Source organism: Notechis scutatus, chromosome 2, assembly GCF_049901735.1.
Source record: "Notechis scutatus isolate UNSWTSFEM ecotype Mainland chromosome 2, rNotScu1.2, whole genome shotgun sequence".
Classification (NCBI taxonomy): domain Eukaryota; kingdom Metazoa; phylum Chordata; class Lepidosauria; order Squamata; family Elapidae; genus Notechis; species Notechis scutatus.
This window is the reverse complement of record NC_142010.1, coordinates 199,327,347-199,339,518: the sequence shown is the minus strand read 5'-3', so window position 1 is coordinate 199,339,518 and position 12,172 is coordinate 199,327,347. Positions and strand designations below refer to the sequence as shown.

The window sequence follows — 12,172 nt, the reverse complement described above, 5'->3', positions numbered from 1 at the left end:
GAATACAGAGATGGCTCTAAAGCACTGTGAAGCGGTATATAAGTCTTAAGTGCTATTGCTATCACATGACTCTGGGACACTGCCGACATCATAAATATATGCCAGTTGCCAAGCAGATCATGATAATGCTGCAATGGTCATAAATGTGAAAAACAGTCATAAGTCACTTTTTTCAGTGCTGTTTGTAACTTCACTAAACAAATGGTTGTAAGTCGAGGACTACCTGTAATTTGATTGGGATCCTGACAAGATGAGGAGAAACGAATCCATCCTTCTGTAGTGTAGTAAAAACTGAATATTCAGATTACCTGTTTGAATAAAACCTCATTCCATCATGTTGATAAGGGTCATCTACGTAGAGAGAAGAGGAAGAAATTGTGGTTGCTAAAGAAGCGGCTTCAAACAGAGATGCTGTGCTTGGCACTAAATCTGGATGATGTCGGGAGGCTAATACTGTATAGGAAAAAAGGGGAAAAAAGTCACTCCTGCAGAGAAATTAGTCTATGTAAAAATCAAGGGCTCACTTGCCGTGAAAACACACAAACAAGATATAAAAACACTGTGTTTGTGTGATCATCCACAGCTTCATTAAATAGGGGTTTTATAAAGTTACAGATGAATATTATGGCTGGGTGTGCCTTCCTAATTTTAAATCCCTTACTGCATTCTGCTTTTGAACCAAAGATCTTGATTTACAGTGTGTTAAGATAACGCTCAATCTTAATGCATTTTAAGTTGGGGTTTGTTTTAGGTAATCTGCTATTATTATCTATTATCTTCAGAAAAGCTTAAAACATTTTCCCCATTTGTTTAAATAAAAGGTGTACAATTATTTCAAGTCAAGGATTGAATTTGAGTTTGATTGATATAGCAGGGGGCTCATTTCAGAGAAGTAGGTAAGTCTGGCATAAAAGCTGAATTTAATGTAATTTGATTAAATGCAAATATAATTAATTACAATCAATATTATTTTTCAGAAGACTTAAAATCGATTTGACAGCTTCTGAAAAGTCTGGAGAGCCATAGGTAGGGAATTAGGGAGATTTACTATTTACTGTTATTTACTATTCTGGAATACCAGAATGTGCACCTCTGTTTTAAAACTATCACTTTTTCCTTTTGGCAAAGAATGCTAGCTTTGGTATCTAGAGCATCTTATTCTACTGAAAATTACCTTCTTCATCAAGGCTACAGTAACTTTGTCCTTCTGTGAGTAAATCATGCTTTTCATCTTTCCAGTCTTGGCTAACTACTGACACATATTCTTGTGATGTAGCTTTTAGAGCAGCAATAGAATTGCATCGCTTCTTGGAAGGAGATGACTTCAAAACTGGGGTTTTAAAAGGGAGATAATGAAAGTAATGTAAATATAGATTATTTTTATAGCCAACTTTCCATTATTATGCAAACACTTCCTTTCATTGGATGTTTCAAAAGAAACTTGAACAGATTACTCAAATAACTGTTATCATAAATATGACACAATCATTTGTCGTCTGAAAAATCCATAGTATGTGCCAGTATAAATGTGAGAAATAACAGATTTTAGTTAAAAGTTAATAAAACTTGAACTCAACTATATATGGCAAGGAGTTACTAAGAGGCTAAGTATAGGTTATAACAATGAATATCATTTGTTCAATATTTTTATCTTGGACAAGAGAAACAATTTTATGGCAGTACAGACAGAAATTTTCTTGCATATAACGTTGTAAGGAAAAAACATGGATTCAAAGTATAATTCAAAGTAAAATTCAATCAGTTCATTTTTCTGGATATCCAAAATGATTTAAGAACTTCAGTGTGTAATTTAATGTGATGAGCTATAATATTCATTTTTATAATAAGATTTAAAGATTCATCTGTTCCTATGTAAATAGGAAATGTTATCTGCATCTAAAGATCAGTATTGGTTGACAAGGTGGTGCTTCTCTGGATAGACCAGTCCAATAAATATTAAGTGATATTGACAAGACATTGAGCTCAGGCTTCATCTCTTGTATCGTGAAGAAATGCTAAGTTCAAATACATGTTCCTCCATTAAAGGAACTGGACAGAGATATGGCATGAGCAAGATTATTTTCTGTACCAGTCTGACTGAATAATATCTGCCCATATCATCATCACATAATCGTGGAGTAACACAGGGATCCATTAGAATTTAAAGATAATTCTTATAGCGTCTTGTATGCAGAATGTTTTCCATATTTTATAATATCCTTTACATTGAATATTATAAGCATATATATCTAGATGTACTTACAAGATTTGTAAATAAATTCATACACTATTAATTGCTCTACCATAAACTTTCAAAATGGTATAATCAGAATACTAAAGAAAACACAGCCACAAAGTACTAGAATCAAGATACAAGAGCTGTGTGTAATCCAACTACTTAAAATTATATATCTGCAGTGACTTAGAGGAATTTCAGTTCCAATGTGTTCCATGGGTGAACTGACTTCCCTGAAACATATATACATATCATTAAGTCAATGGCATCAGCTTGGGTGCATGTAATCAAGCCACGGTTCAGCTTCCTTTTGTTTCAGTTACATGTCTTTTAAAAAGGAAATTCCGTTTGCAACCAAGTCACTCTTGCTGAAGTGGCTATGTTTTGTTTTGATCTGTCTTATTGTTCAATAGCTGGGCATCTCTGTTTACCTATTGACCAGAAGACCAACTCTAATTAGCTACTGGTTTTCTCCAAGTCTTGAAAATTCATGGAAGAATTTTCAGTGGTCCTGAATATTTTAATAATCTAGAACTGCGCTCTCAAGGCTTACTCAACTGCAAATTTGAAATTATAAACTTGAGCAACAGAAAGCATCATCACCTGGAACTTAAGTATATACTTTGGGAACCCCTGTTAATCAAAACAAAGCTCCATCTAATCCAGGATCCATTTTGTCTTGCAACAAGCAAACAGGAGTTTCCAAGAAGCCAACATCAAAGGCTTTTTGCCAACTGCCATGGCAGCAGTTTACAATATCGGCCTGTAGTATTTATATTGTATTCTGTTCTATCAGCCCAATTTCAGAGAATAAGTAATCACACAAGCGGGGGTCCTCTATAAAAAAAGATAATGTTAAGAATGGCTTAAATTAGTTCATAATATGGTGGTACCTACTCTGATTTTTTTTGAATACTCTGGTACTCATAAACTTTAAAAACCTGTCAGCATAAAAACTTGGTCGGTGGACTGAAACCGTATCCTACAAAGAAACAAAACAGCTTTGTCAGTAAGAAAAGAGGAGAGGATGTATAATCTACAGATCAAACAACAGAACATGAAACTAAAATTCAGTGTTTTCTTCTCGCTGGCAAATTTTTAGCATACCATTAATTAAATAGCATAATAATTAGAGAATACTGCATCCATTTTTTAAAAAAAAATTATAAAAGCAATTTGAAGGATATTTTCTTAACTCACAAACAAACATTCAGCAATCCCTAGAAAGTTACTAAAGTGGCTTTTTTCCAGAAATTTGCCTCTAGAAATTGTGGGTGCTCCAAAACTGGAAGTTTTTAAGAAGAGATTGGACAACATTTGTCTAAAATGGTGTAATGTTTCCTGCTTGAGTAGGCAGTTGAAGCAGACGACCTCTAAGGTACCTTCCAACTCTGTTGTTCTGTTAGTTCCTGACACACCCAAAATGAAAAGATATTCTAGATATATAGTTGTTTCAAGAGATGGCAAAGCTCTATGCACAAAATAGATACAGCTCTTATTGCTAAACAGAATAAAGGCAAAAAAGCAGCTTTCTACCTTACATGAACCACATAATTCTAAAAACCATTAAAATTACTTACTCCGTCATAAACAAGGGCTTTCCAAGAATGCTCCAACTTCTTTATTAACCTGATGACGATATACCACAAAAAGGAGTTTAATGAACAATTATCCCCCCCTTTGGCAATAATACTGTTTTAACTGAATGGCACAGAAAACAATGGATAGTGTTTGAAATTTACCTGTAAGACTGCAAGATGTCAATTATGCCCATAAATAGCAGCAGTTTTTCTCCTCTGTAGCTTTTAGCTGGAATGCCTCCCATTCTGACAGAAACAACAAAATAATAGCAAGTCATTGTAAAGCCTACTTTCTAAAGTAACCATAGAAATATATTAACAGCTAAAAATGGCCTAAAATATGTATATGTAGTGAAAAGGTTTGCACCATATGGTAAAGGCTATACAATTGTCAAAATTTTTCAAAAAAGTCTCTTTCCATCCTCAGTTTGACTATGTCTGAAAATTAAGATTATGCATTCCTCTGGTGTATTCTTTTTCAAACAGGTATGTCACAGTTCTAATAATACTAGGCATTTAAGGATTATTTCTGTGATTTTGTATACCTAAAGTGTTTAAATCAATCAATCACATTTTGGGCCAACATTTTCAGGAATGGAGTGGCAATGAACTAAGAGGCCATTGTCATGCCCCTGTCGGAATCTGATTCTAAGGGGGAGGCTGAGCAGCTGACAGGGAGTGGGAGTGTGGCTCCGTTGGCTGTGGAAGAAACTGGGGAAGGGCACAGTCCAGCTGGGCAGAGCAGGGGAGAGGCAGAGCAAGGCAGAAGGAATTCAGAGGAAGATCCAGGCCCACCCCCTCTTCATCCTAGGGCACGCAGGAAGGAACGGGGAAGGGAGCAACATGAGTTGTGTGGCTTATGAGGGAGGAAAGGGCCCTGATTCTCTTCATTAGCTGCAGCTGGGAACATAGTTTTTTAAAAAGGAAGTTTGCGCACAGCAACTTGTTGGAAGCAAATCGTGAGTTATCTTTTATTGTCGAGGCTTATCTGGGTTCCTGGCGTCTTCCCAACTGTGTGTGTTTTGTTGGCCTTTCAAATCTGCAATTCATTTATCCTACCCTGTCCAGTTAATTGCTGCAGCATGGTTCGTGTGGATTTTTATTTACAGTTTATATGTACTTTGTTTTTGAACTGAATTTCTTCCACTTAAAGACTGTTCTTGGGAGAGTTTTTTCTCCAGCTGAAGGTAACTGGACATTGGGGGCAAAGTTGGAGGTATTAAAGGGACTTTTCTTATGTGACTGTGTTGCCTTTGTGCCATGCCCCGGGTCATCACAGGCCATGGTCAAATTATTTGGGATCCTGACACTTTGCCAGCAATTAGGTCTGGCAACTTCAGAGGCTAAAGTGATCTGCTCTGTATTATACTTCTTAGCATTTCATAGGCAACATTTGTTTGGCTTTTTTAAAAGTCCATTTGACTTTAACTTTGTTTATCACCTGAAGGATAGTCTGACCCACTTTAAATGTAGTACAGAGAACAGAAGAAAAATATTTTAAAATCCAGTAACTTCTTGTTTTCAAAGGGCTGGTTTTCAGAGACTTACGTATTGGTATTTTCTGTGATGACACAGTCCCCTGATTTTCCTGGACCTTGAATGGACTCCATAGCAGTTGAATAAAGAACTCTTTGTCCTCCTGGACGTTTAGAATCAGAGGTGTTTTGAAAAAATTCCCCTTCTCTCTCTTTTGCTGAACTGTCCAAGATGTGGATGCCAAGCAACAAACTATAATCCATGATTTTAAAGCTTTCCAGCACCTAGGATCAGATGTTTTAGACTGAAGTCTGTTATGTTGCAAATGGCAGAAGAGTTTACAAGAAAGATAAATTACAAATAAATATTGAACAGAGAAAAACAATTACTTTAATTTGATATTCAATAAAAATGATCACATCTAAATTTAAGTTTTTAAAATTCTTTTGCCAGACTCAGAATAAATAGGATTCTCTCATGTCTAAAAAAACACTACAGCTTTCTTGTTTTCATATATCCTTAGCATACAAAGTCTAAGAGCAAAGGTGGCAAATACAGGATGCCCTGTGCTACAATTATAAAGATACACAGCTGACTGAACATACAAACTCACAAATGTACATCACTAGCTCTGTGTGAAGCAGGTGACTAGTAAGGAGGGCTCCATTTTAAGCTGTATGCTATTTAACATAAAATGATGAAATTTATAACCATTTAAAATAAATAAATTCAATATAAAGCATACAATGCAGTAATAAATACAACTCAGCTGTAAATATATTTTACTTTAAGGAGATTACAGATATTTTATGTTTCTGTCATGAAAGTGAGACAACTATATGGAATATTTTTCAGATAGTTATTTGCAATATTTTTTGAGTTCTCTTTTTTTTTTAAAAAAACAATCACCTCTAAATTTCAAAAGCAGAATTCAAAAGTCTGAAAAAGCTTTGTTTTATAACATAGATTAATATTTGGCTTGGATATTAATTAGATTTTCTTGGAAAGGAACCATTATCTTATTTCTTCTTCAACATCTTTGAAGAGGTGGGGTTGGTATAATCAATTAAATCTACTAAGGAACTAAAATCTGCATAAACTTGAGTTTCCCGCTGATACAAAATTGCTTCAGGGTTTGACACATAATTGCTTTTCGTCTTCCTCTTAATAGTTAGAATATTAATCAAAAGAGAATTTGACCTCATTCTCCCATAGAGTGGGATCAAAAATGATATATAAGTGGAATGAAGAAAAAGGCACATGAGAATAAATGTAGTAGTCTGGTGGTGTAATCTCCTATTATTATAATCCATTTTGAAGAGAAAATGACCAAATATTGGAAATCCTGGTTTGAAAAATGTAGGCTGAAGAGAAACCTTATAAGATTTCATTTTTCTCTATACTTTATATAATAATTACTTGATTGCTCTTTCCTAATGAATTTGAACACTGGAATTTCATTCCTGTCTATCCTAGTCTGTGCCTGTTTTTTCCCAACTTGAAAATCAATACTCCAGATAAAATCTGCATAATATCATATCTCAAGCACAAGAGATAAATAAAATTCCAAAATTCTGAATGACAGATGAAAAAATTTGGAAACTTGGTAGGAAGAAGGAGGGTGGGGATAATGTAAGATCTGGATCACACATTCATAGTTCTTCAGGGTTTATTATCTCTATCAATTACACCACAGAATAGTGAGCAGCAACAGAGAGGAAGTAATATGTTCTCTTATTTATTACTCATATATCAGACTGATATACTTGTATCACAAGAACTGTCAGTGGTTAGTGGAACAATAAGATCTATAACATAACAATTAAAACATCCACAGTAAATCAATACAAAATTAGAAAATAAAAGTAAAGCCACCCATACAAAGGCAACCCATCCCAATTAATTTCCTAAAACCCATCAGATTGATTTAGTGTTAATTAGCTTCCAGAAAGTTATAACGGAGGAGCATAATCTAGCCCCAAAGGAGGCTATTCCGAAGCACTACAGGTAGTCCTCAACTTACAATCACAATTGGGATGGGAATTTCCATCACTAAGCAATGTGGTTGGTAAAGCCCAACATCATGTGTCCGCATCACTTAGCAATCAACAGTCCCAGTTGATGTGGTAACTTAATGAATGGGTCATTAAAGCAGGAAGCAAAGGGAGTCCCAGGTAAGGAGCTGGAGTTGTTGGAAGGGAGTGCGGGAACACCTGGGTGGTCGGTGCAGGCCACACACAAGTTGCTCTGTGTGCAGTGCAGGCCACACACAAGGTGCTGTGTGTGTGTGTGTGTGCAGTGCACCATAAGCTAAGGAGATGAAGGAAAAAAATGTGCATAGTGCATGCATGCAAACACAGGGAGGACAAGGAAAGAGTACATTGTGACTGGGGAGCTTTTCGGCATATTTTCGCTCTGAAGCTGCAAGAGGCCCCTGAATCACAATGCAATGTGAAATCTAGTCCCAGCCCAGACAAGCACCATAGCACAAAGGGGCTTATTGGAGTGTTGCAGCTCTGAGACTGTAAAGAGTCCCGAGCCATAGCATACCACATAGCCCAGCCCCAAGCAGCGTGGTGTGAACGGGCTTCTTGCTGTCTCAGGAAGTCACAAACAACCCAGTACAGTCCTAGTCACCCTCGCCGCCATGCACTCTGAGGCTCATGCTACGTCTTAAGACTGCTAAGGCTCAAATTTTGATCACATAACTGTGGGGGCAATACAGTGTCCTAATTATGGAGATCCCGTCATTGTATAACACCATAATTTTGAATTGTCGTTACGGTCACTACTGATCTTACTAGGAAGCAATCTTATGAAACTATGGGCATCAACCAGCAGCTACTCTCAGGAATGTTATATAGATGGGTCAACTGTATGTTGGAGAAGACTAAAGGCACTAGATGCCAAGTCTTTTAAAAAGCCTGTAAATTAAAGCTAGCAATTTGAAATGCATCAAGCTACCAACGCAGGGCTTACAATAGTAGTGTAATATGTTATCAGTGTGGCAACAAAAGCCAATTCAGCAGTGGGCTGCTGTGTTCTAGGCCCATTGCCATTTCTAAGTGGTCTTCAACTTCAATCCTAATTATTTAAAAAATGACACATCGATGTACATTTGTGCAAACGAGCAAACAAAATGTTTGTAAGCCAGTAATTTTATAGACTAATCTGTAAATCGGTTTTTGCACAGTGCTACATGACACCTTACTTTAGGCCTTCTCCACAGCCCTCTGAGTGTCATAATGTGGTCCATTCTGATTGGGAAGATTCCCAACTGTCCAGAAATAATTTTCAAGAGGATGATGGGGGCAAAGCAGAAAGACAAATAGGAAAATATCATTAAGAGAAAATATACAATGATATATGGCCATGGTCATCCTTTAAAAAGTATTGGAAATACCAACAACAGGAGATGTCATCCAAAATTAGAAAGACCTTTCACCGAACAACATGAATTGATAATGATGATAACTAGTTTTGTCAAGATTCTTACAGTTTGTAAATATTACCTTGTTAATAAAAGACAATACTTTCTCTAAATCAGCAGCCCCCAACCTTTTGAGTATCAGGGACAGGTTCTTGGAGAGAGGTTTTTCTGTGGCCCAGAAGGGACATGGCTTCACACACTACCTTCATCCCATTGATGGGGTTTTGCTTGTTTTCACGGCCCAGTTCCTGGCATGCCACGTTCTGGTGCTGGTCCACAGAACAGGGGTTGGGGATCCCTGCTCTAAATTAAGGCAGCATCTCCAGAAACCCATCTATTGCTATTTAAATTCCAACATGGAACCCGAGAGCTCTACAGAATCACTAAATAATGAATACGTAAATAAACAAAATACATTTTCTTCATATATTACTAGTACCACAACGATTTACACTCTACATTTTAGGATACAATGCTGTCAGGCACTGTAAAATAGCATGGACATCTAAACTCACTCAATGCACTTAAATCCATTTATTTTATTATTATTTATTAAACCAATTTATATAGTGACCCATCTCACAAACAAGCAACTTTGGGCAGCGTACAACAGAGTTAAAAATCAGTTAATAGATTAAAACTATAAAAACCAAGCTAAAATGAATAATAATAGAAAAAAGGATATTAAAAATAGCAGAGCCAGATCATTAGTTTCACTGTTCTCTGGAGTCCCTAGGCCTCCTGACATTACCAAGTCTTGAAGGACTTCTAGAAGTTCAACAATGACTAGGCCAGCCTAGCCCGAGGGGTAAGAAGATTGCACAGTGGGAACACCACGGCAGAAAAGGCACACCACCTAGGCCTACTAAATGTAGCTTCCTAGGTGACAGAACCTGTAATACTGGATCTGATGTGATCTTTGCTGGATCTGATAGGACAAGAAAATAAAATTGAGACAAGGCAGTCCCTCAAAAAACTGATTTCATGCCATGAAGGGCTTTAAAGGTCAACACCAACACCTTGAATTGGATCAGGAAACAAACCGGTAACTAGTGTAGCTCACGGAGCAGAGGTGTGATATGTGTTCTACCAGAAACACAGCTATCTTGCTCACCACTGCAGCTGAAGTTTCTAGATTATTCTTCAAGGTCACTTATATACTAAAACACAACTCCTAGACTTGCTTTTCCTCCTAACATTTTAGGAATTCAAAGAAGAATGACTCAAAAATATCCAAATACTGAAAACAGAAAATACATTTTGAGTAAGTGTTCATCATACCAAACAGATCAAACAGACAGATCAAACAGATAATCAGAGTTGGAAGGGACCTTATAGGTCATCTAGTCCAACTCCCTGCCCAAGCGGGAAACTCTACACCATTTCTGACAAATGGCAGTCCAATCTCTTCTTGAAAGTCTCAAGTGATGGCGCTCCCATAACTTCCGAGGGCAAGCTGTTCCATTGGTTGATTGTTCTGACTGTCAGAAAGTTTCTCCTTATTTCCAGGTTAAATCTCTCCTTGTTCAGTTTCCATCCATTATTCCTTGTCTGGCCTACAGGCGCTTTAGAAAATAGCTTGACCCCTTCCTCGCTGTGGTATCCCCTGTGGCAGATATATAATGTATATCCTACTCCAATTCAACAGGCACTGGGTGGCTCTCTTAAAGTATATATATTTTTCAATATGCAATATTTTAAGTGAATATATTTTAGGCATTTAGTCCACATTTTACATCACTTACAATAGTTTGGTTTCAGCGTAAGGAACTTTTAAAACATTCTTATAATTTTTATATTGCAATTAAACTTTTGACCTTTATAAGAGAGTATTGATATATGGCTTCCCAGAATAGACATGTCTATGCATTCCACATATCACTAATTGCCTGAGTTCATGGAATATTCCCTTCCAGAAACTACAGTGACAATGTCCTTTGTTAGGAAGAACATCTGATGAGTTTGCAGCTGATTATTAGATCATCAACTTCACGCTTGATTTCCAAACAAAAGGCGGCCTCATGCTCACTAATAAGACTTGACACAATACGACAGTGTGCTAACAAGCATGGGACCTTGCTAGAAGTGGTGCCTCTTTGCTTCTATAACTCCATTTCAGCCACATTATTTTCTCATAGCATTTTAGCCAATAGAGCCATATTAAATTTTTTCAGTTCCAAGAAGCTGCCCTTATGTTTTGTTTTTTATTTTATCACAAATGCAAAAAATTTATCATGGGCATTCAAGGGTGCAATTGTCTTTGTGAACCATCATCACTTCCATAAATTACTCCACATTATTCAATATTACTTGTAGGCATAGGCAAGCATTCATTAATTGTATCTAAAACTTAATACCTTCTACACACACAGCCACATTTCTTTGAAGTACTGATGTTCATAAGCAAGTTTCTATATTCAACATAACCACAGACAAATGGAAACACACACCTCAATTAATGTGATTGGCTTCATGTTACTTTCAAGGAAAGTGTTTCTTTGTAAAGAATGTAATACATGAAGCTAAATTTGCTTTTTGTTCGGCAAATCAGAGGTATACTTTGAAAAGCAAGACTCAAGTATTTTGCAGACATTTAAGGTTATGTCTCCTCCACAGGAAAAAAAAAAAGTATAAGTATGTGTAAATTTCATGCCCATTAATGTATTGATTAATCTAAATTTGGAAAAGCAAGAGAGTATTTAAGCATCTAGATTTTTATAAAAAAACCACTGCCATTTTCTGTGAAATGTTCAACAGAAAAATATAGTTCAAAATAATTGCCTTTAGAATTTTTTTTTGTTCATAGATCTTTATATGAAATAATTTTGCTTATGAAAAAAACAGGAATGTAGCAAAATGGAAATAAATGCATGGGGCAAATAATTGTGTAGCAGGATATGAGAAGATTAAATAAAAAGAGACATAGATGAAAGAAACAGGACATTCCTATTGTAAAATCTGGGATAGAAAAGAAGACCAAAAAAAATGAAGACATACCATTTTTATGTCTTGACAAGACAGAGAAACAGTATTATGATCAATAACAACTTGGAACTCAACAAATAATATCTGTAAAAGTATTTGGTGTCAAATAGTAACCAAACAGCTAAGTAAAAATAGCAAAAATGACAAAATAAAATATTAACTGAGTAAAAAAAGACAATGGACCTTGAGGACATGCATCTTAATCCATATCAAAAAACCTAAATAAAAGTGCAATTTTACCTACGTCTGCTCATAAACACATATAATTGAATTTAATGGGATTTACTCTTGGTTTGGTGTGAACTAATCTGAAGCACAAGACAATGTACAACCTTAGGGAATAATAAAAAGCATCAATATAGGAAGAAAATGAAATAAAAGTATCAAATTGCAGTTTAATTTGAAGGCCAATCTAGGTGCATTCTACTTTCAGCAAAAACGTTATTCAATAATGGCATAGGTTTT

General features: G+C 36.0%; 1 protein-coding gene across 7 annotated transcripts in view; it reads right to left on the bottom strand.

The window, feature by feature from the left end:
- Positions 1 to 12,172, bottom strand: part of PIP5K1B (phosphatidylinositol-4-phosphate 5-kinase type 1 beta) — a 94,467-nt gene that overhangs the window by 17,847 nt on the left and 64,448 nt on the right. For all 7 annotated transcript variants that reach the window (XM_087957789.1, XM_026675490.2, XM_087957790.1 and 4 more), the window contains 6 exons: positions 5,365 to 5,576; positions 3,979 to 4,062; positions 3,817 to 3,865; positions 3,134 to 3,218; positions 1,175 to 1,330; positions 309 to 453 (listed from right to left, as the gene is read on the bottom strand). In XM_087957789.1, coding sequence (XP_087813915.1) covers positions 309 to 453; positions 1,175 to 1,330; positions 3,134 to 3,218; positions 3,817 to 3,865; positions 3,979 to 4,062; positions 5,365 to 5,576 — 731 coding nt within the window. The remainder of the gene's footprint in view (positions 1 to 308; positions 454 to 1,174; positions 1,331 to 3,133; positions 3,219 to 3,816; positions 3,866 to 3,978; positions 4,063 to 5,364; positions 5,577 to 12,172) is intronic.